General features: G+C 39.9%; 3 protein-coding genes across 7 annotated transcripts in view; 2 read left to right on the top strand and 1 right to left on the bottom strand.

Moving 5' to 3' along the window:
• Positions 1-1,841: 1,841 nt before the first annotated feature.
• On the top strand, positions 1,842-13,820 carry tmem269 (transmembrane protein 269). 5 transcript variants are annotated; one of them, XR_013934236.1, is made up of 8 exons: positions 1,842-2,107; positions 3,242-3,293; positions 6,148-6,295; positions 7,093-7,190; positions 10,352-10,495; positions 10,604-10,807; positions 11,909-11,976; positions 12,260-13,820. XR_013934236.1 is itself a non-coding variant. In XM_080445735.1 (8 exons), the coding sequence occupies exons 4-8, from the start codon at positions 6,255-6,257 to the stop codon at positions 12,367-12,369; spliced, it is 597 nt and encodes a 198-aa protein (XP_080301861.1). In that variant the 5' UTR covers positions 1,842-2,107; positions 3,242-4,766; positions 5,799-5,844; positions 6,148-6,254; the 3' UTR covers positions 12,370-13,820. The 5 variants fall into 5 exon arrangements, 4 of the variants coding, with proteins under 4 accessions (XP_080301861.1, XP_080301859.1, XP_080301860.1 ...); XM_080445735.1 differs by lacking the exon at positions 11,909-11,976 and adding an exon at positions 5,799-5,844 and having other exon boundaries at positions 3,242-4,766; XM_080445733.1 differs by lacking the exon at positions 11,909-11,976.
• A 378-nt stretch (positions 13,821-14,198) lies between these two features.
• Positions 14,199-23,754, bottom strand: LOC308096453 (tyrosine-protein kinase STYK1; the record flags this gene model as incomplete). The annotated part of the gene is made up of 10 exons (XM_080443874.1): positions 14,199-14,370; positions 15,722-15,818; positions 16,917-16,957; positions 17,142-17,359; positions 18,553-18,636; positions 19,089-19,270; positions 19,396-19,596; positions 20,999-21,154; positions 23,213-23,506; positions 23,742-23,754. 10 exons carry the CDS (start codon positions 23,752-23,754, stop codon positions 14,199-14,201), a joined length of 1,458 nt encoding a protein of 485 aa, XP_080300000.1.
• Positions 23,118-25,973, top strand: part of magi3a (membrane associated guanylate kinase, WW and PDZ domain containing 3a) — a 147,352-nt gene continuing 144,496 nt past the window's right edge. The window contains exon 1 of the mRNA XM_080445724.1: positions 23,118-24,311. Within this exon, the coding sequence (XP_080301850.1) occupies positions 24,005-24,311 (307 nt within the window). The 5' untranslated portion in view covers positions 23,118-24,004. The remainder of the gene's footprint in view (positions 24,312-25,973) is intronic.

Here is a 25,973-nt window from a genome sequence, read left to right as displayed (position 1 = left end):
ATTTTATTTTATTTTTTTTTTCATTTTCCAAAAAAAATATTAAAAATAAATGAAAAAAGTAATTGAAAAAACACGGCCCCCTCACGCATTAGGAGGGCAGGGTGAGTCACCAGAACCAAGGACGGGTGTTTTTGATGAATCTAACATGGTTAAAATGGAGTTTGAAGTTACTATGGGTTTGTATAGGAAGGGGGCGTGTCTGATAAAATGAATATCAAATATCTAAATAATTAATCAAGCAACTTAAGAACTGTCTGGGGGGTTCACAAAGGCCTGAGTAGATGATAAAAAGACCAAAAGTTTTTTTGAAAGTGAAATATCCCTTTAACAGGGCTTGATTTGAACCACACAAAGAACAGACCTAGAGACACTCAACCCCCGCAGGATGTCACACACAGAAATCTCTGATGGTTAATGAGTCATTTAAACAGCACATGGTCTTTGTACTTGCATGTATGCATCCATACATAATATCATATATCATTATACACTAATATACCAGTACCCATATTGTAATGCACTCACATTACAATATAACCATGCACATTACTATTGAAGGCCTAATAGACATAGTCCATTGATTACTGTGGTCAACCTTAAAACTGATACTAGCTGGTCTGGGAGACATTCCAGATTAGCTACAGGAACCTTAAAACCTTTCACAGGAGATAATGGCACATTCTTTAGGAGGTCCAGATGTCCAGGGGTCATTCGACCTTAGTTGACCACTCTATTGTCTCACCCAACTCATGGACAATGGACCCATACACACACAAAACTACTTTAGCACATACACATTTACACACATAGTCTCAGCACTTGTAACACACACACACCTGTGCACACTGAAGTACATCCTTGCATTCCCACACACACACACACACACACACACACACACACACACACACACACACACACACACACACACACACACACACACACACACACACACACACACACACACACACACACACACACACACACACACACACACACACACACAGGACACACACTGTTATAGATCTGGATCTCAACACACATACCTTGTGCACAAGCTTAGAAAACAGCATGCATGTACATACACTGAGTATAAATATCTATTCTGAGTTGAGTTCTGTTCTCTTGTTCCTGCCAAGCTGCCATGTAAAAGACATGTAACAAGAATTGCCTTATCTCCTTAAGTTAATGCAGACATAGTCCTATTGTTTTAAAATGTGCATCACATTGGAATAAACCCTATACACATTAGGAGTCTATACATAGGCCTACATTTAGGGCTAGGCCAATGTGTTTTTGGTCAAATTATTATTTTGCATGTCCGTGGAAAAAATGAAATATTCATGAAAATGTCCATCAGGAGCTGCCATGATGATGACCCCTGTCCTTCATTCAAAGGGCCATGTAACATGAAGCACTGGCGGGGAGAGGAGATGGGAGGAGGTTGGACATCTAATATTTATAGCTATTTTTTTTAACTGTGTGGTTTTTTTTACTAAGCATTTTTAAGTTCTTATAACTTATAGTTTTTTTTTTACTGCATTCTATTTCCATTGATGCGATGTATTTTATATGTTCATCATGCTTCTTTTTATTGACAATCTGTATGAATGTATTGCACTGGAACACATTTCCTTCGGGATTAATAGGCTAAAGTAGCCTATATCGAGGATATCTATCTATTTTTAAAAAATCATGGATTACTTACCGAATTAATAGAGTGATTGTTGTATTTAATGACTGACAGGTCATTTGCATATGATCAAAGAGCTGTTTTCTCTTTTTTTTTCTTTTTTCTAGATGACCGTAATTGTGGAAAAAACTAGAACGCACGGTGGCGTCATTTCCGCTGGAATATTCCAGCGGATTTATCCTAGGGCTTTAAAAAGGGACGCGCTGAAAAGTGACAGAGATGAAGGTTACTGGATGTTATTCTGTAAACATGCAGCTGGCGATTTGATAGAGCCTACACAAAAAGATAGGCGCTCACGGAAGACATAGCTTTAGTCCTCATTGCAAAAACCTACCTACGTGCGTGTGACGGTGTGAGAGAGACGTCTCGATATCATTCTATTTGCGCAAAACAATCTGATCTTGGACGTCCTTTCAGGTAAGACTTGAGATGTTAATCGTTTATCATTGATATGTTGAGGTGTAGCCTGTAGCCTGTACAGCATAACGGTTACCCCACTGAGATCACGGATCTCATGGAGCTCTGTGACGCAGCTTGCGTCTTTTTTTTGTCTGTCCTACAGAAATGTCGCCGTTAGCCCGTTTGAAACATCAGCATCCACATCACATAGCTATGCTTCTGATCCATCATTATGGTCAGAGTGTTCCCTCTATGGTAGATCTGCAATGCAGCCTAAACACTGCATGGTGCTGAGGATGGTGGTACACTATTTAACCATTAATTAAATAAATTATGATAATTGGTGCATTAAAATTGCTGAATAAGATTATTTATTTATTTACTTCTTTCAATGTTTTAACAACAATGCCATAAGCAAGATTATAGACCTTTTCCACCCTTGGCATCGAAACATTCTAAATTTAGACCCAAGCTGTTCCATAGCAATTCCACAGACAAGGGTCTAGCTAGCCTATAATTTATAGGCTAGCTAGACCGTCTGTGGAATTGCTATGCAACAGAATAGGTCAGGCGAGGTAATCACTAGGCTACTTCGATTGCTGATAATCTTTAATAGTCAAAGTACCGTTATTACTTCCATCTGGGATTGGTGTTGCTAAATGGGACAAGTCAGTGTAAAATGTAAGGAATAAGGTTTCAAGTATGACTCTATTTGGACATTTAGGCCTACTTGACCATGTGGCTGCATCTTGTATGTTTCTGTGTGGTTGTCTGGTAGCCTATAAGCTACCTGTTTTGTGGATGGCCATGGCTAAATGCAGCTGAAGCTACTAACATACATTCTAGGTGTGTGGTATGTTACTGTCATGTTACTGTTTGACACCTCAGTTAACTTCCTGCTGCTACACAGAAACACCTTACTTTAACATGCCTACATACATGTCAGCTGTGTTTTCCCCTAGAGTATGTTTTGTGCATACATGGAAAAACATGGACATTTTACAAATCATCAGAAATAGTGGGGGAAAGCAAATCTACAAGGTCACAACGGGTATTTACGCCATTTTTGTATAGTTAAACACAAGCCCTGTTGACAAAATGTTTTCAAAATGGTCAAAGATTAAGTGTTCCTTTTTCTTTGGACTATTTCAGTCGCTGTGAGCTGACCAAGAGACAATCATGATTCTGCTGACTCCCCCCTCTGGTAGGTGTTTGCTTCTCAATCTCTCTTTTTATAATCTTTCTTTTGGTACTTATTACAATGTTATTATAATATAATAAATATAATAATATTACAATATTATTACTTATTACAATGGAATGCATGTTTAGGCTGCTTAGATTACGGTAGGCTTTACAAAATAGCTCATTACAGGTGATTATGAAAGTTCATTAACCACTTAAACCCAATATTAGTTCCGCTTCTTTGTTCTCTCAACTCCAACACACTGAAAATATCCTGCAATGCGCTTGTGAGCCTGTAGAGCTGCTATTTTTTCTGTATGTTTCCCCCAGAATAGGGATGCTAGAGAGTTTCATGAAGCCTGTTTTAAACTTCGAAGCTGCATTGTGCAATACAAGCCCCCCCCCCCCCCTACCAATAAAAACCTCTCCCTGGTTTCCCATCACTTGTCTGTCAAAATACTTCACATGCACCCAATCTAATGATGGCAGCCAAAGTGAGACAAATTAGGAAAAAGAAACCATTTTCATACTGCAGTATCAGCAGGATATTTCTGTTTTGTTATCATGTCAACATGTAACTGGTTATTACTTTTTTGCATTACATTATTTTTTGTTACAGATCGGCCTTGTTTGTTGACATACGGTAAAACGTATTGGTATTTACTCTACTTCACACGCATCAGCCATAAACCACAGCTGATGAGAATTTTATAAGCGTTATAGAATGTCTTGTCTTGGCCTATATTAGAACCTTTGATGTCCAGTACTACGATCAATATATTCCTCCAGTTTCATTGCTGTTTATTCTCATGTTTCATTAATAATAGTAATAATAATAAACAATAGCCATGGACAGGTACAGACAAATTCCCCATGTTGGGAGATTTGTTTGTTCTTGTGTTAGTCTCTGTCCATTACCAGGTAACAACAGCGTATTTACATAACTTGGGCTTTCCCATCATGCCTTGCACTCATTAGGCAGCAAACCAGAAATAGACCTGCTTGAAAATGTCAGTGTGTCTGGCTCTGTCTCAATCTTTTATTTATTAATGACTGAGACAGTGTATTAGATGGTTAGAGATTTGGTTAGCAGCACTTTGTTGACAATATGATCTGGAATACCCACATATTTATGCATGAGTGTCCCTCTATTTGTGAGTAGGTGATCATTCTGAATTCTCTGAAGAAAAAAAAAAGACACTTTGTCTACCATTGGCAATGGTATGGACTTTTTGGTACAAATTGTAGACGCAGAACGTGTCTGCATCGATCAATTGGTTGGTTGATGTATGATTCATAGCTAAAATAGCAATTAATATGGTTGCACGTTGTGGAAAATCTCTCAAAATAAAACATAAGAAATAAAAGCATGCTGTCAAGTACAAGTTATTGTTGGCTTTGTGCTGTGTCTCATACACTGTTTTCTTTCAGATGAAGAGTCTCTTGAACTCGCCTGGCTTTGGAATCACAGGAAGTTCAGGGTGACATAATAGTAGGAACATGACTTTAACACTTTTCACAGTTATAGATTAGCTGACTTTCTTGGAGGGTTGCCACTGCAACATTTTAATTACTTTTTACAGGTCTTAATCTTTGCATACAAAGGATAGTACTATTACTTTAGAAAAAAAAGAAAAACTTCTGTGGGAATTCTAAACTCACAAGAGAGGAGGCAGAGAGAAACAAAGATTGCTTTGTCTGTCTTCATTAAAAAACATCACAGCTTTTTCGGAGGCACAAGCAGTTCTGGCAAGAGTGAGGCAGTGTCAGCAGTCATTCCATCTTGCTGACGACAACCTCTGTAGCCATTTCTATGGTTACTGTCTTACACTATGAGTGAATAATACAGTATATCAACTTATTTTCTCTGACTTACCAATGCAGTATCAGTTGAGTGCTTTTTTTTCGCATCGTAATATTTTAATATTTAATATTGTAATATATTCTTTAAAATATTTGAACAATTTAAAATCACAGCAAGTTGTAGTTTTATTGCTTTCATGCATGCTACATAGAGTAGCCTACCATTAAGGGCTGCAGATGAGGTGTTCTTAATAGATTTGAACAGTTAGCCGTGCGAGTTCTGCTGCCTCGTGCTTAATTCAGGGCACTATGTTTTATTGGAGCTACAGGCTAATGGATCAGAAGCGTTTTAATTGTCAATACTGTAGTAGGCCCTCCGTTCACATAGCCTGGTGCATATTATGTAGTGTCCTAAATGTCCATAGTATTTTCCCCACACCAATCTGCGTGCAGTCGACCCCTCACTAGTCTACAATCGAGTGTCAACACTTAACATGCAACCTGTTCAAATATTGGATTTCTTGACAATAACGTTTTACTACTATGTATGTTTTTCAATCCATTCGTGCCAGTATTAGGTGTCCTCTGTAAATACATGTACTGTAGCTAATTAAGTAATTAATAGGTAACTTCCCAATGTTTCACCCTTTAGGTTGTATACAGTACCACTGCCTGAATGAATGTAACAAATTCCTAAATTCTTTGTGTGTGTCAAAAAAAGGACTAATGTATCATAAGGTGTCTCCATCCAATTAAGAAAAGTCTTGGTAAGTGATGCTTCTTTCTATAAGCTGGAAGGATCGATTTTGTAGTAAAACTATGCTTTAAAAAGAAAAGAAAATGCACAAGGTATGCTATGATTTTGTGCAATTATGGACTCCCACTAGACTGAAATTATTAATCACACATGGCTGATTTTCATAAAGCAATTTCATTATTTATAGACTCACCATAACAACAACCTTTCAGTAAGCTGTAATCTATCATCTCGGGGCGGTTGTTTTTGATCACAATACAGCGGTTTGTCAACTACAGTATAACTAAGTGTTGCTGTCGTCATGTGGTCTCAGGTTTCTTCCCGCATACCAAGAAGTTCTTTCTGCGTGAGCAAGCTACGGGGCTACACATCAAGGAGTTTGCACGTAAAAATGCTGCCAATGCGCTGTCACTGTGTAACATGATGATGGGCGTGGCTTCCATTCTGAGCAGTGTTAGCGGGTGAGTGGATTTGTAAAATGTTTTGTTTTTATTTCTTTACCAGCTGAAGCAAAAGTGACGCTCATACAGCTCTGTGGGCCTTGGTCTGCCTTTTTGTGTTTGAAGCGGATTGAAATTGATTTTCAAAATCCTCAGTGTTAACTCTGAGAGTGTAAATCTAACCAAATAACCCTACACACTGTAACCTGTAATTACGGGTCCAATTGGTTACATTTGTACACTCTCAGAGTTACAAATGGATACATTAACAGGCCTACTGAGGATTTTACGGTGCAGTGGAACACATCGTTCAGCTAATGTAGGCACTTTGTGAGCGCATCGCTCAACTTTTTTCAAAACCTCTGTGACACATTTAAAGCTGATGATCACATGCTGTCCAAATCAGCTGATCTGAGGTAGGCAAGGGGAGAAAAAGGCACAGTTCAGCTAGTGCAGCCAGAATTGATCAAAGTCACCTGGTGTTTCCAGGGAGGTATTTAACTTTGTCTTGTACAGATTGTGAACAGCATAATGTGCCAATTGTGGGTCTTTATCCAAAGCACTTCACTATGACTGCATACATATTTAGCATGTTTGACCCTTATTTGAATGAAGCCCTTGGCTGTTTGTGCAACATTCTACCCAATGAGTAATTGTATCTGTCAATGAGAGTGATTTGAGTTACCATGGAACAATGTCAACATATAGCCATCTGTGTTTTCAACCCTTTTCCATAGTGTGTGCAAATAGCCGAAGCTGTGTGCTTTCTGCTGTTTTGTTGCCAAATCAAATATATTTGTTTCCCTCGTTTTGTCCAGGCATCATTATGCAGCATGCTGGCTGGTCCTGATTGGCTACCTTCTGGATTTGGCAGATGGAGCCGTTGCCAGGCGACTAGATGCCTGCTCTGCACTGGGTGAGTTCAGTGTTGTGCTCAGGGGCACTCACCAGTGATAAATTTGTACTGAGATATTGGCAGGACTCACTGCACAGCCCTTGTCTGGACTTTATAATTTGGTCAAACAAGGTCATAGACAAGAATGTACAATTGAAAACAAAACTCAACCATTGGACACAATGGGTGTGTAACCTGGTGTGGCAAAGAATTTACTTTGAATATAATAATGTCCGACAACGCCACCTTGAGGATGTTATATCAAGGAAAATAGATGAATTTGTAATGTTTCAAAAACAATTGATAACAAAAAAGTGAATTTGTAATGTTTCTATAAATTGAGTTCCCTAAATACGCAGATACCATCAATGAGGCTGAGACGTGAGCTTCCCCCAAACACAGATTTATTTAGAACAGGATACAACACTACATAGACTAATATAATGCAATGAGGTAGTATTTATTAGAATCCTAATTAATATATCACATAATGCAATAACTAAATGACAGCCACAATACAATTTACACAACAGTTACTAAAACCCCAAACACAACTACATAGACCTTGTAGTAGTAATTGAAAACCACAGTAAATCCATTGTCATTTGGCCTGTGGGTGACAGCCTTTAACAGGGGGTGCTAAGCTAAAACAGCTAAAGCTATAAGCTACTCACTCTATACCCACTTAAAGCCTAGAGCCAGAGCACACACACAGCATGCAGAAAGAATAAAAGAGCGTCACCGTGAAAAGAGGTGCACTTAATCACATAAACACACAACGCAATAACACAACGCAATAACACAAACCACTGGTCCATAGCGTTAGAACGCTATGGACCAGAGCTAATCGACCTGTATCATCGCAGCAGAGTTTAGTTACAATATCAACATATAAACATGACATGACATGATTAAAACAATAGGCATGAAACACATTACTCACCCTGGCACCAGCATTAAACAAGCATAAGTGCGAGACCCAGGTCACAAGACCCACAACCAGCAACCACCAAGAAAACCAAGGAAGGTTTTGAAAGGAAAAGACATGCAGTCCGTCCGTTCTCTAGATAGGCTACATTGACGGGACACTCATGGGTGGCAAACCTCGCACTGGAAGTTTGATGAAATGCATTGCAGTGGATGGATCCGACTGGACCAGCTCATGTACAAACATTATTTCTGAACTATTGCGACCTTTGTCGTATAATCGGTTCAGGAATATAAAAGAAGACATATCACACATTGTTTTCTGCTGTGTTGCTTTTCGATGTGTACACTGTATAATTTTATAGATGTATCTGAAGGGCACAAAGTATGTTTCTGAACGGCCAAAGTATCGCGAGACTGTGCACCATTTCCTGTCTGTTAGCCAAATCACAAGATCACCTCCGCGCCACCCATGAGTGTCATGTCAATATATCTAGAGAACGGACGGGACTGCATGTCTTTTCCTTTCAAAACCTTCCTTGTTGAAAACAAGGAAGTGGACAGTGCAGCCGTCTCTATGGTGGCCCCTGAGGCTCAGCTCTGACCGGCTACAGGTGGTTCAAGTAAAAGAAAACTATAGAACAATAATTGACATAATAATTTTTCTTCAATTTTTTTAATAGCATATACACATGTTTAAACATTTCAGAGCTCTGTTTTGTTTCACCTTATTTCAGCAGCATCCACAGGTTGTGCATTTTTCGGAGTTAATGAAGGTGTCATAATGAGAGGGGTAACGTGGCCTGACATCCTCTTTTCACTCCCTCCATCAATGAAAATGCTCACTAAGCAAACAAGATGCATTCAAAACGTAGCCCCACTGGCACCGTTTCAAAAGATCATGGTCATATACAGTAAATCAAAATGCACCAATAGCTTTTCAACATGGCCGACGCCCGTGTGTGGGTTGTCAACGTTTTCTCCGCAGCCCAAAATAGCTCCCAGGTGCATGACAATGCTTCGTTGCCCTGCACATTTCAGGGGGCTTTGTGTCCCGACTGTGTTTTTCTGCATGACTTTGCGGGTGCGTGTTGTTATGCCCCCCCCTACCCCATCTTTTTTTTTTGTCAATTGAACAATCACTTTCCTATTAAGCACCCTAATTCCACAGGCTCACGCTCCAATTGTCTATTTTATCCCTTTGCTTTGGTCTCTCTGCATATCTGAAATTGCTCAAATTGTTCACCCTGGGCTGTGGAATTCCATGTCGTTCAATTGAGCTTGTGGGTCAGAATCACCTCATCCGCTGAAAACATGTGCTGTGCCCCTGTGGGATAAAGAGAGCAAGAGTTTTGGGAATGTTGTTTACAGAATATTGACCTGTTGGGCTGACGGCGGAATTTCCACTGCACGTAGATGCATGTGGGGTCTACATTGTGGATACACGTGCATGCATATACAGAGACACACATGCAGATGTGCGTGTGCATGTGGACAGAATGCCCATGTTACACACATGTGCTATCACTTGTCAGAAAAAAATGTCTGTTGCCATAATGGGCCTTTGATAAGCGTATTTAGACTGATTCAGTAGAATTTAAATCATTGTGACTTTCATCTGTGGCACTGCACGACTTAAAGGGCCAGACCACTTTAGTAGAGGTTTGAGTTGACCTTGCCATGATGCAAAAACAAAGGTGGGCAAGAATTTAAAAAATAATTTCTCCATTGACTAGAAATTGATCATTACATTTTTTTTGTTTTGTTTTATATATGTTTTTGATATTTGTTTTTATATTACAAAAAACAGTACTGGGTTTGGTGATGTTCTATACTGTCAGAATCTGGTTTGTTTGCTTTCGTTCTCAGGCTAAAAAGAGCCTGCAGTGTGGTCTTGCCCTACATTGTACGTCAACGAGGAGCATATTTAGAATGATCAATTTCTAGTCAATGGAGAAGTTATTTTTGATTTCTTGCCCACCTTTGTTGTTACATCATAGCAAGGTAACTACACAACTCAAACCTCTACCAAAGTGGTCTTGCCCTTTAAATATAGCATCAAATAATACACATTGGCCATCACTATAAATGCAGCTTACTCAGACTGCAATCTTTTTTGGAAAATATAGTGTCAGTGAATAGAGGGTGGGCATTGAAGTCCTAACTTGAATACTGTACTACAATACTCTATCATTTGAGTTTCATACAATAGTACCACACATCCTGTTTCTAAATGGATCATCTGTTTTGCTCAGGTGCCAAACTAGATGACTTTGCTGATTTCACCACATTTGGGATTGCAACGTCATTGCTGCTGAGGACACCTGACCTACTGGACAACATCCTGTGCATGTGTTATGTCATGTCTGTATTCACACGCCTCTGCTTTTTCTCAAGCGGTAAGTAAATGTTTCTGGAACTCAGCGCAACTCCATATGATATAAATGATGTTTCATGTGGAATGATGTAATTTTGTCAACTGTTTTTCTTTTGCATTGTATGCACAGGGATCCCGTTTATGTATCGTGGCCTACCCTGTATCTACTCCTCAGCCATTTTGGCCAGTGTCTCTCTGCTCTCAGGGGGTAATATGGCTCTGCTGCGAGTCCTGGCGGTGGCCATGATCCTTTTCATGATCAGCCAGAACGTCTTCTACCCTCATGACAGGGTGCTGGAGTCCCAGGCCTGGAAGAAGGCTGTCTATGCTGGAGGTAAACTAAAACATTTACAACAGATACATTTTTTTTCTCACCATGAAGTTCAAGCGAGAGGTTTCTGGAAACATCTTTACTTTGTGTTCATGAATGGTTAGTTATCAATAGTGGCTGGCTTTTGAATGTGCAACTAACACCTAGCGCTTGTTTGGAAAAAATATTCTAACTGAACGATTCCACTCAGTACAGTGCATACCTCCTCCAACACCATGTAAATATGTAATTTTTACCTGGACCTTGAGAGTGAAATTGACATGTTCACAAATTTTAATCATCTCTTTTGTGCAGCCTACTGATGGTTCACGAATTTTTTACCCAAAAGTGAATAATCTCTTTGGTGTATTCTACTGATCATAGCTACCAAGTTTCATGAAAATCTGCAGTTATCCACAGTCATTTTGCTAAAAACAGACAGACCCATTCAGCTGCGTTGGTGGAGGTAAATATCATACTGGTGGTAACACAGGACATTTGAGTATTCAGGTATTATACATTATACAAGGCAGGAAGGAAACCTTTATTATCAGTAATAAATACAGAGCTCTACAGTGACTGCCGAATCTTTTAACAGCTCCATTTCTGGAAGTGAAATTTTCATTCATTTACTCCATTGACGTTTCAGAAGTTCCATAAAGAGCTTTTAGCCTGGAACCAAGTCAAGCAACTGAACCGTGACCATAAAACATTTGATCCGGGTCAAAAACATAATAATTGGAAAACCCATCATCCCATGAGCCATTGTGAATGATACGACTTTCAACCTAAATATAGTTTATCTTGTTTCGTTGTGAATTTAACCGTAGTCAATATTATCGTGTTTATTGTTAATAATAGTGTTGTAACATTATTTAATTGCTTTTTAGTGATTTTCCTCTCTTTGGGCACTCTTGTCCTCAACTCTAAACAAACGCATCATGTCAGAAGAGGTAAACGTAACATAAACGCCCGTAGAGTTCAGTGGTACAGTAGCAGTAACTCATGAGCCAACTTTGTAACAGCGAGCTCCAACAAACAGAGACATCGCTGTTACACTTCAGATTGTGGGTAGTGTAGTACATGAATATCATCGCGAATAAAACATGTTTTTCTTAAAACTAGGTTGATCTCATACGGACTTGTGGCTTCTACAGGAGCATAAACATCGTTTCACAATCTCATAACTCGTGGTAAGTCTACCTTGGATGGTTACAAAATTATGGCTAATAATCTAAATCCTCTATTCAGAATATGAATGGGATTTTCACTTCCGGAAACTCACTGTTGAGCTCTATTAGTAGCTGGGGGAAAGCAGGTTTCTGAACTTTGCGCAGAAAGGAGCACATGCTCACAAAATAAACAAAGCAGAATGACACAACAGGGAGGGGTGCTATAGCCTATCCCTAAATGTGACAATTGCGAATATTAAAGGTTTGTAGTCCTCACTTTTGTTTTATTTTTGTTATTTTGCAGGAGTCATCATGCTACTCTGTTCCTCCTTCCCATCAGCATGTGTGTACTACCTGCTGTGGTCTGTGTCCTACATTTTGTTCCCAACATCCCTTTGGAGCTGCAAAATGTAGAGGGGGTCATGGTCCCAAGCTCCCACTAGGCTCGCTACTGGCCCGTCCGGGTGAACGAAGGATATTAGTCTGCTGCTGCCCCCTACTGCCACGGAGGATCCAAGCTCACCCATCTGAGGAGACCACTCGCCGTGCTTTCCATTTATTTAGATGTGATGACTGCGAGAGACAAGTTGATTGAATAGAATTAGTATGAGGTATGAGAAGGACTTTATTCATGTTGGTGTAAGGATAAACATTTCATGCTTACTTGATGTAATGGCCTTTATGTTTTCATTCAAGCCAGGGGGTTTGGTTGGCTCATTCCAAAACAATCTTCATCTGCATGCTCAGAAGGTTATCTTCTGTGTGTTATGTCCCAAGCACAATAATAACCCAATCTATAGCAAAACAGTCAAAATGTATTTTGTTTTGTTTTTACATTAAATACTTTTTCTCAGTATTGGGACATCATTTGGGCAACAGTATAAACTGTAAAACTGAAACGAATGAATGACAAAAACATGACAACAATCATTATGGAATGTATAGGATAATATATAAAGAGAAATGTGTTCATACCAAGTCAGAAGCTGTATTTATACATATGTGGATCTGTAATTTGGTTTTCAAATGTTTGATGTGTGACATCATAGGACATCATAACATTTGCCTCCCATTCTTATGCATAGCTTAATAACTATGTTGAAGTATTGAAGCATTATCCACAGCATCTTTATTCTTGTACTCATTAACATTTTACATAATAAGTTTGCCTCTGTTTTAAGAGGCTATTTCAGTCTCACTTCCTAACACAGCCAGTCTTGACACATGACTTGTAGACCAGTCTTATTTAGATTGGCCACATTTTTAGTCTGAAGCAGCTTGTTTTAAAAAGGCTGTTTGTGATTCTCCCTGCTATGATTGTATATAGTGAGTGGCTAATCAGGGAATAGTTTGTTATCATATAATGTCTTGGTTAGAGGTTCTGCTGAGGGCAATGGTGCAGAGTAGCAGTTAAATGTCTGTTCTCGAGAGCCTATGAATTTCTGATACCCCATATTTACATGTCAACTTGATTCATTCAGTTGGAAACTGCAGTCCTTGAAATGCTTTTAAAGTCACCTTTCATAACCAAAATTGAATACATGCAATAGCTAAACCTTTCCCATTGTTTCTCAGAGGATACAAAGTGAACCTAAATCAATCAAATGAAATAAGATAAAAGAATGTCTGTGACATTGCCACACTAAACATTTAACTAAGTACAAATAAGTACAATCATAGTGCATATGTAGCTTTCTTGTGTGGCTACTGTGGCTTTACAACCTATAAGGTGAGTAATGTGCAGTACACAGGCCAAGAGCATTATACAGTAGGTACAACTGTATAATGCTTTTTTTTTCTTTGCCCAGAGATAACAGAAATGGTCTTACGAAGATCTGTATTTTTAATGCTGTACATTTTGACAATAAAAAGGATGCATCAATAAAACTGTTCGCTTTAATTGTTGACAAAAAAACCTTAAAGTGTAATTGATTTATATTTTTTACATATGACATATTGGAAGGACAACTATCCCAATGTGTAGTAATGCTTCAGTCTTGTAAAAGTCCATACACTGTACTCACCATTTACTAAATCCAATCCAATCCAATAGTGTCAAAAAAAATCATAGTCTACATACCATATTTTGAATGGTACTCCATTAATGTAACACACCATTGTTTTTTATAAAGGAATCTCCCATAATGTCTGACAATTAGATACTGACAAACTCACTTTATATACAGGTATGCCCTTTTTTCTCCTTGGCTGATGGTGCCTTCCTTGCTTCAGGTAACAACTGATTATGGACACAGTCCTGCTGTCTTGTTGTATTCAAAGACATCTAAGGTCTCTGGGCTGTGAAGGGCTGCAGTAGCAGCTAGGTATGTGTAGGACTCCAATAGCTTTATGATGGCGGAGAATGTAGGCCGGTCCTTGAAGCTCCACATCCAACAGTATTTCATCAAGTCATATCTATGTGCATGCAACAGCAATAAGGCAAATAGCAAGTAGCATGTCAGTTAAAAGACAATAGAAAAAACTAAACATTTTCTTTTTAAAAGGACTGTTTTAAGAATAGATTTACTCAATACAAGGCACACTGAAAATGGATGAACTAAGGCTGCAATCTAGAACTTATTTTAAAGGTAGGGCAACAGATAAGGGACATCTTCTGATATTTACAAACTAGTCCATATCTAAAGAACAATATCAGTTTATTTTTTCATATAATTATATGGAAATGTAAATTAGAAATTAGAAAAGTGGAATTGCACAGTGATGACATGAGTGGAGGAAGCTGCTAGTTAGCTGCTAGTAACTGTCATTACTTACTGTAATGACAGTTCTTTGAGTACAATTATTGCCTATGAATGTACATGTAAATGTCTAGGATTCAAAACCTGATACATTTGCAATGCTCTGGAAGTCTCTCTACTGTAAAGGTGAAATGTATATTATAAGTTATAAGATATAAGTGTCCTTGTATTTGTTTATATAGATTATACAGAGAAAGACAGATATCTAAAAACATTTAGATATCTAGAGAGCTTTATATTGCGTCCATCTGGATAGAGGCCAAGCAGAAAGAATTTAGGTTCTGGTACATTATAGACACATTTAATCAGGGTTTGGATTTGTGAATGTTCTTTTTAAGCTCAGGAAATATAATTTTGCAATGTCTGTAATTGAAAGTATTAAATGATGGAGAGTTTCCAGGGGGGACTTCTTCCACCCTTGACATCACAAAATTGCATGATTATTGAATGTTGGTAACGGTTCAGATTTAGCTGTTCAAACACCCTTTACCAACATAAAACATACTTATTGTTTAGAATAAATATATAACATAAGTACTGTTTTTTTTTCTCTTCAAGTTACTTGAATATCCACCATTTAAAATGATTTGCCCTGCCTTTGATGAATGAAATGTTATTTTAACCAATGTCTATGTTAGACATTGTAGACATGTGTGTTAATATGACTAGTACATCTGCAGTGGTTGGAGATGGTCTCTCCAGTGCTGAAAATGTTGACCCTGCATGGTGTCAACTGGTTGGCAAGTAATACTGCCTGAAGCGCAAACACACAACATCTCCCCTGGCCAAGCAGGGATTCTGTTTTGGCATAGTGGTAGAAGTTTGGTGTTCCACACAGGAGACATGGTTGGATTGGTTTGGGCTAGTTTCGTTATGGCAGGTGACACTACATATAAGGGCAGTTTCACGCACAATTCTGTCAACAGTTATGCTCGCTGACTGGCTGTCAGGAACCGGTGTAAGCATAATTCATCACGTACTGTACATTGTTTACAAAGTTCACTTACAGGGGAGCTCCACAGGTCTCAGGTCTCTTCATTCGATAGTATCTCTGTAGTTGTGGAAATACAGACACAGGCTCCAGCTCAGGATATGGAGGAGCACCTTAGATTACAAAATAAAAACATACATTAAATTATGATTTAAATGACAAAAACATGAACTTATTACATAAAGTATTACATAATAATTTAATGCTTTCAATTACAGACATTACAAAATGATATTTCCTGAGCTTAAAAAGAACATTCACAAATCCAAACTCTGATTAAATGTGTCTGTAATGTACCAGAACTGAAATTCTGCTTGGCCTCTATCCAGATGGACACAATATAAAGCGCTAAGTCTTTCACAAGCTAAAAGAGTAATAGCATTAATCTGGAAGAGGCCAGACAAACCAAGCATTGCACAGTGGTTCAAGGAACTGTGTTTATGTCTACCTAAAAATACAAATATTCTTAAAGGACTACTTCACCCATTTTCTTCATCTTCATTTGATTGGTCCTCACTAATGCTCATTTTAACATGATACCATTTTTGTCTACTCGGTCTGTGTCTCAGAGGAGGGTTGTTGACAGTTCAGAAACCCGCCTACCAGTGACATCATCGATGGGGAATCCAAGCTAATAGAAATGTCTATTCCTGGAAAGTTAGTATTCTATATTGGAAACCATTGTTCTCACGTTAATAAAAATCTAAATGTGAAATCTACCTAATGATGATGTCACTGGTAGGCAGGATTCTGAACTGTCCACAGCCCGAGTTGAAAGAAATTTGACCATATTATCATGAGCATTAGTGAGGACCAATTATATGAAGATAGATTGAAAATGGGTGAAATCTGTCACATTTAATGGAAGTAACCTGGAGAGGAGTAGTGCCGGTGATGTTGTTATTGTCATTGTGTGATTGTCTTGTAATGATTAATGTAATTGCCCCAATGTTATTTTGTTTTCTGTACTGTAATGTAAAATTGCAATGTAATGTCGTTTGGAAAAAGAAAAAATCTATAAATATAATATATTTATTTAATTTATATTTTTCCAAATTGTTTGTTAATAATACACTGCAAAGTCTATGTTAATTTAACTTTGAGATTGTAAAAATGGACCCATACACCCAGGGTTTTACTGTGTAGGTAAATATTGAATAATACATCATACAATATTATTGATTACAGTCAGTAGAAACCGGTGCATTTACCTAAGGTGATGAGTTCATACAGTAAGATTCCAAATGACCATCTATAAGAACAAATAACAGTGGGCAATGGATGGAGCAATTAATTCACAACATGTGCAAAGTATCAAACTGTAACTAATAAACATCTACAGTATATGTACAGTACATCCAATAGCAAACATCCAACACCCCAAAATAGAGAGTCACTCATGCTAAAATAATACATTGTGTGAATATGGAACTCACACATCACTCCGGCTTGTGGTGGGCTGTCTCATAATTCTCTCGGGAGCCTGCCATTTCAGAGGCACCTCGGCCACCCTCTTCCTTAATTCCAAATCCTTCTGACGTCCCGCAAATGCCACACCCAACCCAGACACCCTGGCAGTGAGTCCCGGACCAATCAGGATGCTCCTGGCAGCAACGTCACCATGCACCAGCCTGTGCTCTGACATCAGGTAATCCTGAGGTTGGAACCGAACCCCCAAAACATTAGAACATAGTAGACATACATGTATCCACTCGTCAATCTAAAATTAATCCACATTCGACATTTTGAAATAAGTAGTATTCAAAGTATTGTGTTACTGGTGGTACACAGTAAAAAGTCAAATTATTTTGCCCATTTGGTTACATTTGTACACTCTCCGAGTTAAATTAATACTAGGGATTATTATGTGTACAGTCCACCCTTTGGCGTACGTATATTTTATAATTTTTGAAATATTTAATTATGGAAGTCAGTGGCAAATAACTCAAAATTTCACTCCCCATCTCTCTCCCCATTTTCCTGTCAGCCTACTGGCCTATACATAAGGCATAAAAGCCCGAAAATCTAAAAACATAAACAAAATTGTCTTCCGACAAAACAGATCCACAGACGACGCCATAGTCACAGCATTACACACAGCCCTTTCCCACCTGGGTAAGAGGAGCTCCTATGTGAGAATGCTATCCATAGATTACAGCTCAGCATTCAACACCATAGTCCCCCTTGACACCAAGCTCAGAAACCTATAGCAAACCCCAGTTTGTGCAGGTGGATCCTGGACTTTCTGTCAGAACAACACAAGGGGGTACTGATGGGCTCCAACACCTGACCCTAAACACAGGAGGGCCCCAAGGCTGCATTCTGAGCCCCCTTCTCTACTCCCTGTGTACACCCACAAATGGATGCCCACGCACAGCTCCAACGTAGTGGTCAAGCTCGCTGACGACGCGACATTGATCACTGACGACGACATTGATCACTGACAATGATGAGACAGCCTACAGGAGAGAGGTGGAGAACCTGACACAATGGTGCCAGGAGAACAACCTGGCCCTCAATGGTGACAAGACCAAAGAGCTTGTCATAGACTACAGGAAGCCAGACAAAGAACATACCCCCATCTACACCGCAGAGAGAGGGTCAGCGACTTAAAATTCCTCTGTGCCCGCATCACTGAGAAACTCACCTGGGACATTGGTACATACTGACCAAGTGGTGAAGAAGGCACAGCAACGCCTCTGTTATCTCAGGTGACTGAGAAAAGAATTGTACTCTTATGTACCCGTACACAATCAATATGACATTTAAAAAATGTCCAAGATCCACTTTGAACCCATGCCGTTATTAGACCGTGTATTTGTTGTCTCCAATAGTTACAGTACTCACCAGCCCAGCTGCTACCTGTTTGGCCACCAGAAACACAGACCTCTCGCAGAAGTGCTGCAGTTGATTCCCAATCTCCAGATCCCTCTGGGAGAAAGGGTGAGTCCTTGTCAATTATCTTATTTAGGCATTGGAAATTGTCTGTATATTGTCATCATGATATATTCATGTTTTATTTTTGTATCTGCACACTATAAAGAAAAGAAAATATACAAAAAAGTGCATGCATTTTTAATCCATCAAATGAGCGTGGTGTAAAAAAAGTGCAAAATTAACAAAAGTTAACAAGTAACAAATGACAAATGAGTATATTTGTAATTCAGACTGTATTTGTCTAATGTGCTTGTCATCTTAGAATATACTGTACCTAATATTACTGTATATACACTTGGATTTCAAAGGGCGCAGATTACAATTTAAGGCATTTAATAGACACTATTATACAGAGCACCATACAAGTGCAAGATGAGAGTAAAGTACACACTGCTTTTTTTCTATACAAGCTTTATAAAATCCCAGATACTGGGCAGTGCTATTACATTTCTGACTGTCCAGAGGAAATTCAGTAGATTCCCGGGACTGTAGGCCTCTAAGACCAGGAACATGGGCAACCGCTGAGTCTGACAGCACAGCATCCGCACTACATTCTCATGTTTACACACAGTAGCATGGAAGAGGACCCACTCCACAAACTCAGTGGCCTCTGGCTGGTTAGGGCCATCTATACATGGAAGAGGGGATAAAAGTCATTAGTCTTCAATGATAAAAAGATTCAGTAAAAAATCTATACCCACAAAGGCCATAATAATTCACCTATAGCCACATGGCCTATGTCAAAATCCATACCTCGGAGTGACTTTACTACCACAGCAGTGGAGGATCCCTCTCTCTTAAGCAGGCCATTACAGATGGGACCATAGCGGCCTGTCTGCCAGAACTCCAGCCCCTCTAGAACACACTCTCCCTGGATCTCCCACAGATGCAGAGCCTCTTTGATCCCTGGAGGGATCCTAGATGCTGCTGTGTGGGAGACAGACACCTCCTGGCCTGACAAGAACAATTGTATATTAAAGCTTATCACAAGGCCAAGACAAGTGAACAGTTTACAACAGATGGTAATGTCAATAAGGACATTTAATCAACAGAACGCTCACACAATGTACGGTGACATACGACCTCAAGCACTGACAGCCAGTGGCGTTTGGTGGATTCTAACGTTGACCGGGCCAGAACCGGTTTGACGGCTAAACTCGTTTTTAATGGCCACTCATTAACAATTCGGCCGAATGCAAATGAGCCCCATTTGAAAACAAAGGAGACTTTCTGTGGTCGGCTACAACAGAATAGGGTGAGGGGCTGCTAACGTTGATTTTTAGTTATTTTCCCCTGGATCTTGCCCCTACACAGGGACAAGCTGGGTTTACAGACCGGGCCATGGCCTCGTTGGCCCCAATGACGATACGCGCCTGCTGACAGCAAAACTGTTTATCTTCTATTGTTTTACATTGTTTGTTTTGTACAGAGAATCATTTATTTTGGGACTACTGTTATTGTTGTGGGCTCGCTAAGGCGAGCACACTACTGTTTTCTTCACTATTTTTATATACTTTATCTATTTATTATTCTTCCCGTTTTTTGGCCCTTAACTAGTCCTTCATACTTTTAGCTAGAAACTCCGTTCCAACTCTACAACGTTCGGCTTGCTTAGGCCATACCGGACTCGGCTACCATTTGTATTTTTGATATATTTACTGGTAGTACTTTTTGAGATATTTAACTTTTAATCGCTACAAAAAAACCTTTCATTTGAATGGGGGAATGCCATTTAGCTACAGCTACAGCCTAGCAACTTCTTATTAGACCCTAGCAACAGATTAGACCCTAACAACCGCCTATTAGACCCTAGCAACCACCGTTTTACCCTAGCAAACCACCTGTTTTACCCTGGCAACTGCATATTAGACCCTAGCAACCACTGTTCTACCCTAGCAACCACCTGTTTTACCCTAGCAACCGCATATTAGACCCTAGCAAGTTAGCAACCACCTATTTTACCCTAAAAAACTACATGTAACACTATTCAACACTTTTAATACTACTTAATACTTGAGACCTTAACACCTTTAACACTACTAATACTTAACACCTTAACACCTTTAAGACTACTAATGTTTTAACACCTTTAACACTACTAATACTTTAACACCTTTAACACTTTTAACACTACTAACACCTTAATACCTTTAACGCTACTTATACTTTAACACATTAACACCTTTAACACTACCAATACTTTAACACCTTTAACACTACTAATATGTTAATACTTTTAACACTTTTAACACTATCACTATTTAAATACTATATCAACATTCTTAGCAAGGCCCCGCTGTTTCTTCAGGAACAGTATTTTCTAGTTTTGTCACTTCTTCAGTTTTGTCGTTCTTACCATTGCTACTAGCCGCCAGAGCCAGGGGCCATGCCCTTTCTCCTGTCAATCTCCTCCTGAGCAGACTGCACAAAATGAGAGCTACCACGGCCACTGTGCTGAGAGTCAGTAAAGAAGGGATGATAATCACAGCAAGATGTCGTGATGCCTCCTCATCTGAATGAGATGGGGAGTCATATCAAAACTGAAATACGTAACTCATGGGCCCATTATTTAGTAAAAACATAAGTGTTAGAAAATAGAACAGCATGATAATAGGCTATATATAGGTGTGTATGTATGTATTAGTCTTATGCAACAAGATTCATGTTTATGGTAGCTAGTACTCACAACATATGGGGTCCGTGGTCTTATTGCTACAGCTATTTGGCACATGCAAATCCATGGAGACAGATGGTGTTAAAAACATTTCTTAAGACTGAAAGAGATTAAATCAGTGGGCAGAATTATAGCCTACCAAAGTATATTCACAAGCATATACAAATATTAAGAAAGTATCATACCATTGGTTATCTAATATCTTTAAACTGACCCTACTGTACTTGCCTTAATGTTCCATAATTACGCCCCTTTCCAACCTTAAATGATGCTCTGAAATTATACAGCTTGTGGGTTGTAGAGGCAAATACGTTATAATTCAAAAGGCTATTCTCAAGCGAATTCAGAAACTTGAGCATACTATTTATGTGCAAGCCTGGTGACCGGTGACTTGCCAAGTTGACTGAATGTTAATCATTAACGGACCAGTAGTGTTTACTGTGGTGCCTGTCCAGCACACACTGTGCTTAGATATTGACCAAAAATCTGTAAGGTATAATAACTTCTATTAGCCTGATTTATACACAGGGGGAACAAGTCAAGCAACAAATGTGAGTGGTCTAGTGGTGTAGCCTAGTCACGCAGTGGTTCTCAACCTGTGGGTCGGGGTCCCCACATGACAGTGTGTGTGTGTGTGTGTGTGTGTGTGTGTGGGGGGGGGGGTCCCCAGATGACAGTGAAGTGACGATTTAAGGACTTTTAAGACCTTTTTAATACCTAAACAAAAAGAAGAAAAAAAGAGAAAAAGACTGTATCAAATGTTATCAACAAACTATACTATAAAAACTGGTCAAATATTAGCCAAATTGTCAAATAATGTAAGAAAGAGGCAAAAATTGTGAGGCAAGTCGTTGTGAGCTTGTAGATCTTCTATTTTTACAATATATCTGTGGAACCGAGTCAAACTATAATTTAATGCCTCAACTCCTACAATTCCAAGTGCTGTCAGGGTGGGGGGTCCCCAGTTCAAATATGATTATTTTGGGGGGTCACGGCATAGGGCCACAGCCTTAAAAGGTTGAGAACCACTCAACCTAGCCTAGTGCGTAATTTAGTTGTTCTTGCAAGTACCACACAAATAAATTATAAATTGGAACAAATATTTACTGTAGGCATTCTTCTGCCTTCACATGACATATGTCATGTCCTATGAGCGAATAGGGGAAGGGTCGTCACGTGACGTGATGCCTTTGTTTGGCCCGGAGAAGTGTGAGTGTCAGCTGTCCCGAATCCGGGCCAAACAAAGGTGCTTATTATATTGGTCAAAAACCCGGATGTGTGTCTCAAAGAATACTGTATTATTATGTGACCGATTGTGCTCTAAACGTTTCAACCACAAGATGTCACCGTTCCGCCACGAATAGCCTGTTTGTGAATTGGAAACAGCTTTCAACATGTTTCTGTTCACTCGCTGTACGAACACATGGTGAGCATATTTCTTAATTGCCTTAAAAACTTGCAAAGTTGTATGCTCTTTCCATTTCGTTTTGGATAAGGGGTAAGAAGACACCAGAGTGAGCTCTTATGCATCAAGTAAAACACATGAGAGCTCCGCCTGGCTGACTCTCCAAGGAAAGCAACACTTCCATTGAGATCCCAGTCTCTCAAGACCCGCCCTGCCGATCCCCCATTGGTCTATTGTCAGCGTTTTAGCGGCATCCCAACATCTGATTGGATAAAAGCCCATGCAATCAGGAAATAAACACGGAAAATTATTACAAAAAAAAAAAAAAGTTATTGAGTAGTATTGCCTAATCGGATCAGACTGCTTATGCATGCCAGCTGCGTCGTTTTCAGAGAATTCCTCACTGTGCTTCTGGAAATCTAGCAGAGACCAACTACATGGGACTGCAATAGATTGTGAGCTGGTCGAAGGCTTCTAATAGTCCCTGGTACACAGCAGTAACATAACAGGCCGAGCCGGGTGGTAAAGCAGCAGCAGGGCCAAGTATGTTTTCTCGTTTCTAGGGAATGCCTTGCTGATGTCATCTCGGAGGAGGAGGGCAGAACAGGTGCGCGGAGCGAAGTACCACCGACACTGGCTGAACTGTAGAGGGAATTTACGCAGCGGTTGATATTTGGGGAGCTGTTTTTTCTTCTTTTTTTCCCCACTATTTGGCTTTTTGTCTACACCAGTGTTATCACATGTGTTGTCATAGACATCTATGCTGACTGGCGAGCAGCTTGTCGCTTACAGAACGGACACGCTTTCAGGTGCACATAAATTATCTAGTAGTACGACTGCATACCGTTCACGAGAATGTCGGGATTCGTTCACTCTACAAGGTAGTTTGGACTTTATTTTTGCTTTGGAAAGTCACGGGCTAACGTTCCACATTTTTTTTTGCGCACAAGGACGCGGGACTGACACTTCCAGCCAGCATCCATCCCACAGATCTCTCACTCTATGCGACACAACGCTGACGCAGGGCTGGCATCCCGATTACAAACAGGTGATGCTTGAATAATTCAATGGAAGGATTACTCATCAGAAGGCCACTTTATTATTAAAGGGCTGTGAGATGGGATACAACAACAAGAACGCGGATCGCCCGATCTCAACAACTCCATTGTGTCTGCAATGATTTTACTGCGCACCATTTCGTGTTAGGATTAAAGAAACGGGTCTTTCTGCCAAAGACTATAGTTTTCTGGACTTCTCTCTGGGGTTTGTAAGAGTGACAAATAATGTCCAAAACACTGAAAAAGAAGAAGCACTGGTCTAGCAAGGTACAGGAATGCACCGTGTCGTGGGGAAGTGCCGGGGAGTTGGGCACCGTGGTGGAGGTCCTCGGGGGGGCTGAACTGGGAGAGTTCCCGTATCTTGGCCAGGTCCTCTCGGAAGCCATGGTCTGTCATGTTGGAAGGTTTCCCTGCGGAGGGGACGTCCTGCTGGAGGTCAACGGCACCCCGGTCAGCGGACTGACCAACCGAGACACCCTGGCTGTCATCCGACACTTTCGGGAGCCCATCCGACTGAAGTCTGTGAAACCAGGTGTGTGTTCCAGAATGTACTAACTCCACCACCACAGTGCCCCCCCACCCCCACCCCCACCTAAACACAGACACAGACACACACACACACACACACACACACACACACACACACACACACACACACACACACACACACACACACACACACACACTTTGCAGGGTTCCATGGTGTAGTTATATTTTTGCATATTGCGTAGAGGACAGACAAATGAGTTTAACCCACTGAATTGAATGAAACAAAACAAAACATGGTATCGTTTGTTACAAACGATACCATGTTTTGTTTCAAGTCAAATATATATATTGTAACAAAGGTGTGTGTGTGTGTGTGTGTGTGTGTGTGTGTGTGTGTGTGTGTGTGTGTGTGTGTGTGTGTGTGTGTGTGTGTGTGTGTGTGTGTGTGTGTGTGTGTGTGTGTGTGTGTGTGTGTGTGTGTGTGCGTGTGCATCTACCCATAACATTCTGGACTGGGCTCCATGTGTTGCATGCACAATCCACAAAGAGCAAATAGGCATAAGGGCAGGGCTCACTACTACACTGAGGTGTGACTGTGCCCAGATCTTTACGATACAGTAACATTTCAGTGCTTCCTCCTTCTGTTTTAAACCTTCCAGTAACTTTTGGATATTAAAGAGGTCAGCAGTTTCTGCCAAACTTGGCAGAATTGGTAGATGTATACAAAATTAGCATTATGGTCAGACATACCGGTAATTATTTTGCAATTTCGAAACAAAGCCTATAACAATTTGATTTCCCTATAAGAATTTGTTGACATTCATTCCTTCTATTCAGTTAGCTGTCTAACAATCTCTACTAAAGACCCAAGGGGTAGTACTACTAATGTAATAAACCTTGAAGAATGGACATGGTCTTATTTAGCTCTACATAAAGGCCTGTGTGTCAGTTTCATTGTGTTACATTTCTATAGCTTTGGACTGTTGCTTTCGTCTGATCCAGTTGAGTTGTGTGTCCAGTGATGGATGGTAAAGCAGGACTTTGAAACTGTGGAGACTTGTAGCCATAGGCCTCGCAGTTCCTCTGGGCCTTGACGTGTGTTTGTATCTCTGTCCCCTTCCTCCATGATTAATTCACATAACATCCATCATTAATGGCTCCTCCTCACCTAGATTAGGTGGCTGAGGGGGGGGGTGAGGAGGATCGGATGTTAGCCGACGGGTGTTGATGAAAACTTTGAAACAAAGCTGAGGTAAGGGAAGGGTTAGGGTAAGGGTTAAGGTTTGGATTGAGGTTAACCATTTCAAGCCTAGCATCCATATACTCGCAATGATGAAGCATCCGTATTCTCACAATGATTTCTCACAATATTGTGAGCTTGTACTGTAGATAGGCTATTGTCGATGAAGACATTTAGTGGGAATAATATGGTCAAGTATGGCCCATGGGAATACGGTCAACTAAGTATAGGGTTTAAAGGGATATTTCACTTTCAAAAAAACTTTTGGTCATTTTATCGTCTACTCAGGCCTTTGTGAGCCCCCCAGACAGTTTTTAAGTTGTTCGATTCAGTATTTAGATATTTGATATTAATTTTATTAGACACTTCCTATACAAACCCATTGTAACTTCAAACTCCATTTTAACCATGTTAGATTCATCAAAAACACCCGTCCTTGGTTCTGGTGACTCATACCGCCCCCCC

This window comes from Gymnoscopelus braueri (genome assembly GCF_963280865.1).
Source record: "Gymnoscopelus braueri genome assembly, chromosome: 12".
Lineage (NCBI taxonomy): Eukaryota > Metazoa > Chordata > Actinopteri > Myctophiformes > Myctophidae > Gymnoscopelus > Gymnoscopelus braueri.
Note: the sequence above shows the minus strand (reverse complement) of the source record. Positions and strands in the feature narration are given on the sequence as shown.

What these genes read in the sequence shown, in the direction of transcription:
- tmem269 (XM_080445733.1), top strand. Translation starts at nt 3,269, where the DNA reads ATGATTCTGCTGACTCCCCCCTCTG. An exon ending in TCTGCTGACTCCCCCCTCTG is followed by an intron (nt 3,294 to 6,147) that starts GTAGGTGTTTGC and finishes ATGTGGTCTCAG; the next exon opens with GTTTCTTCCCGCATACCAAG. An exon ending in GAAGGCTGTCTATGCTGGAG is followed by an intron (nt 10,808 to 12,259) that starts GTAAACTAAAAC and finishes GTTATTTTGCAG; the next exon opens with GAGTCATCATGCTACTCTGT.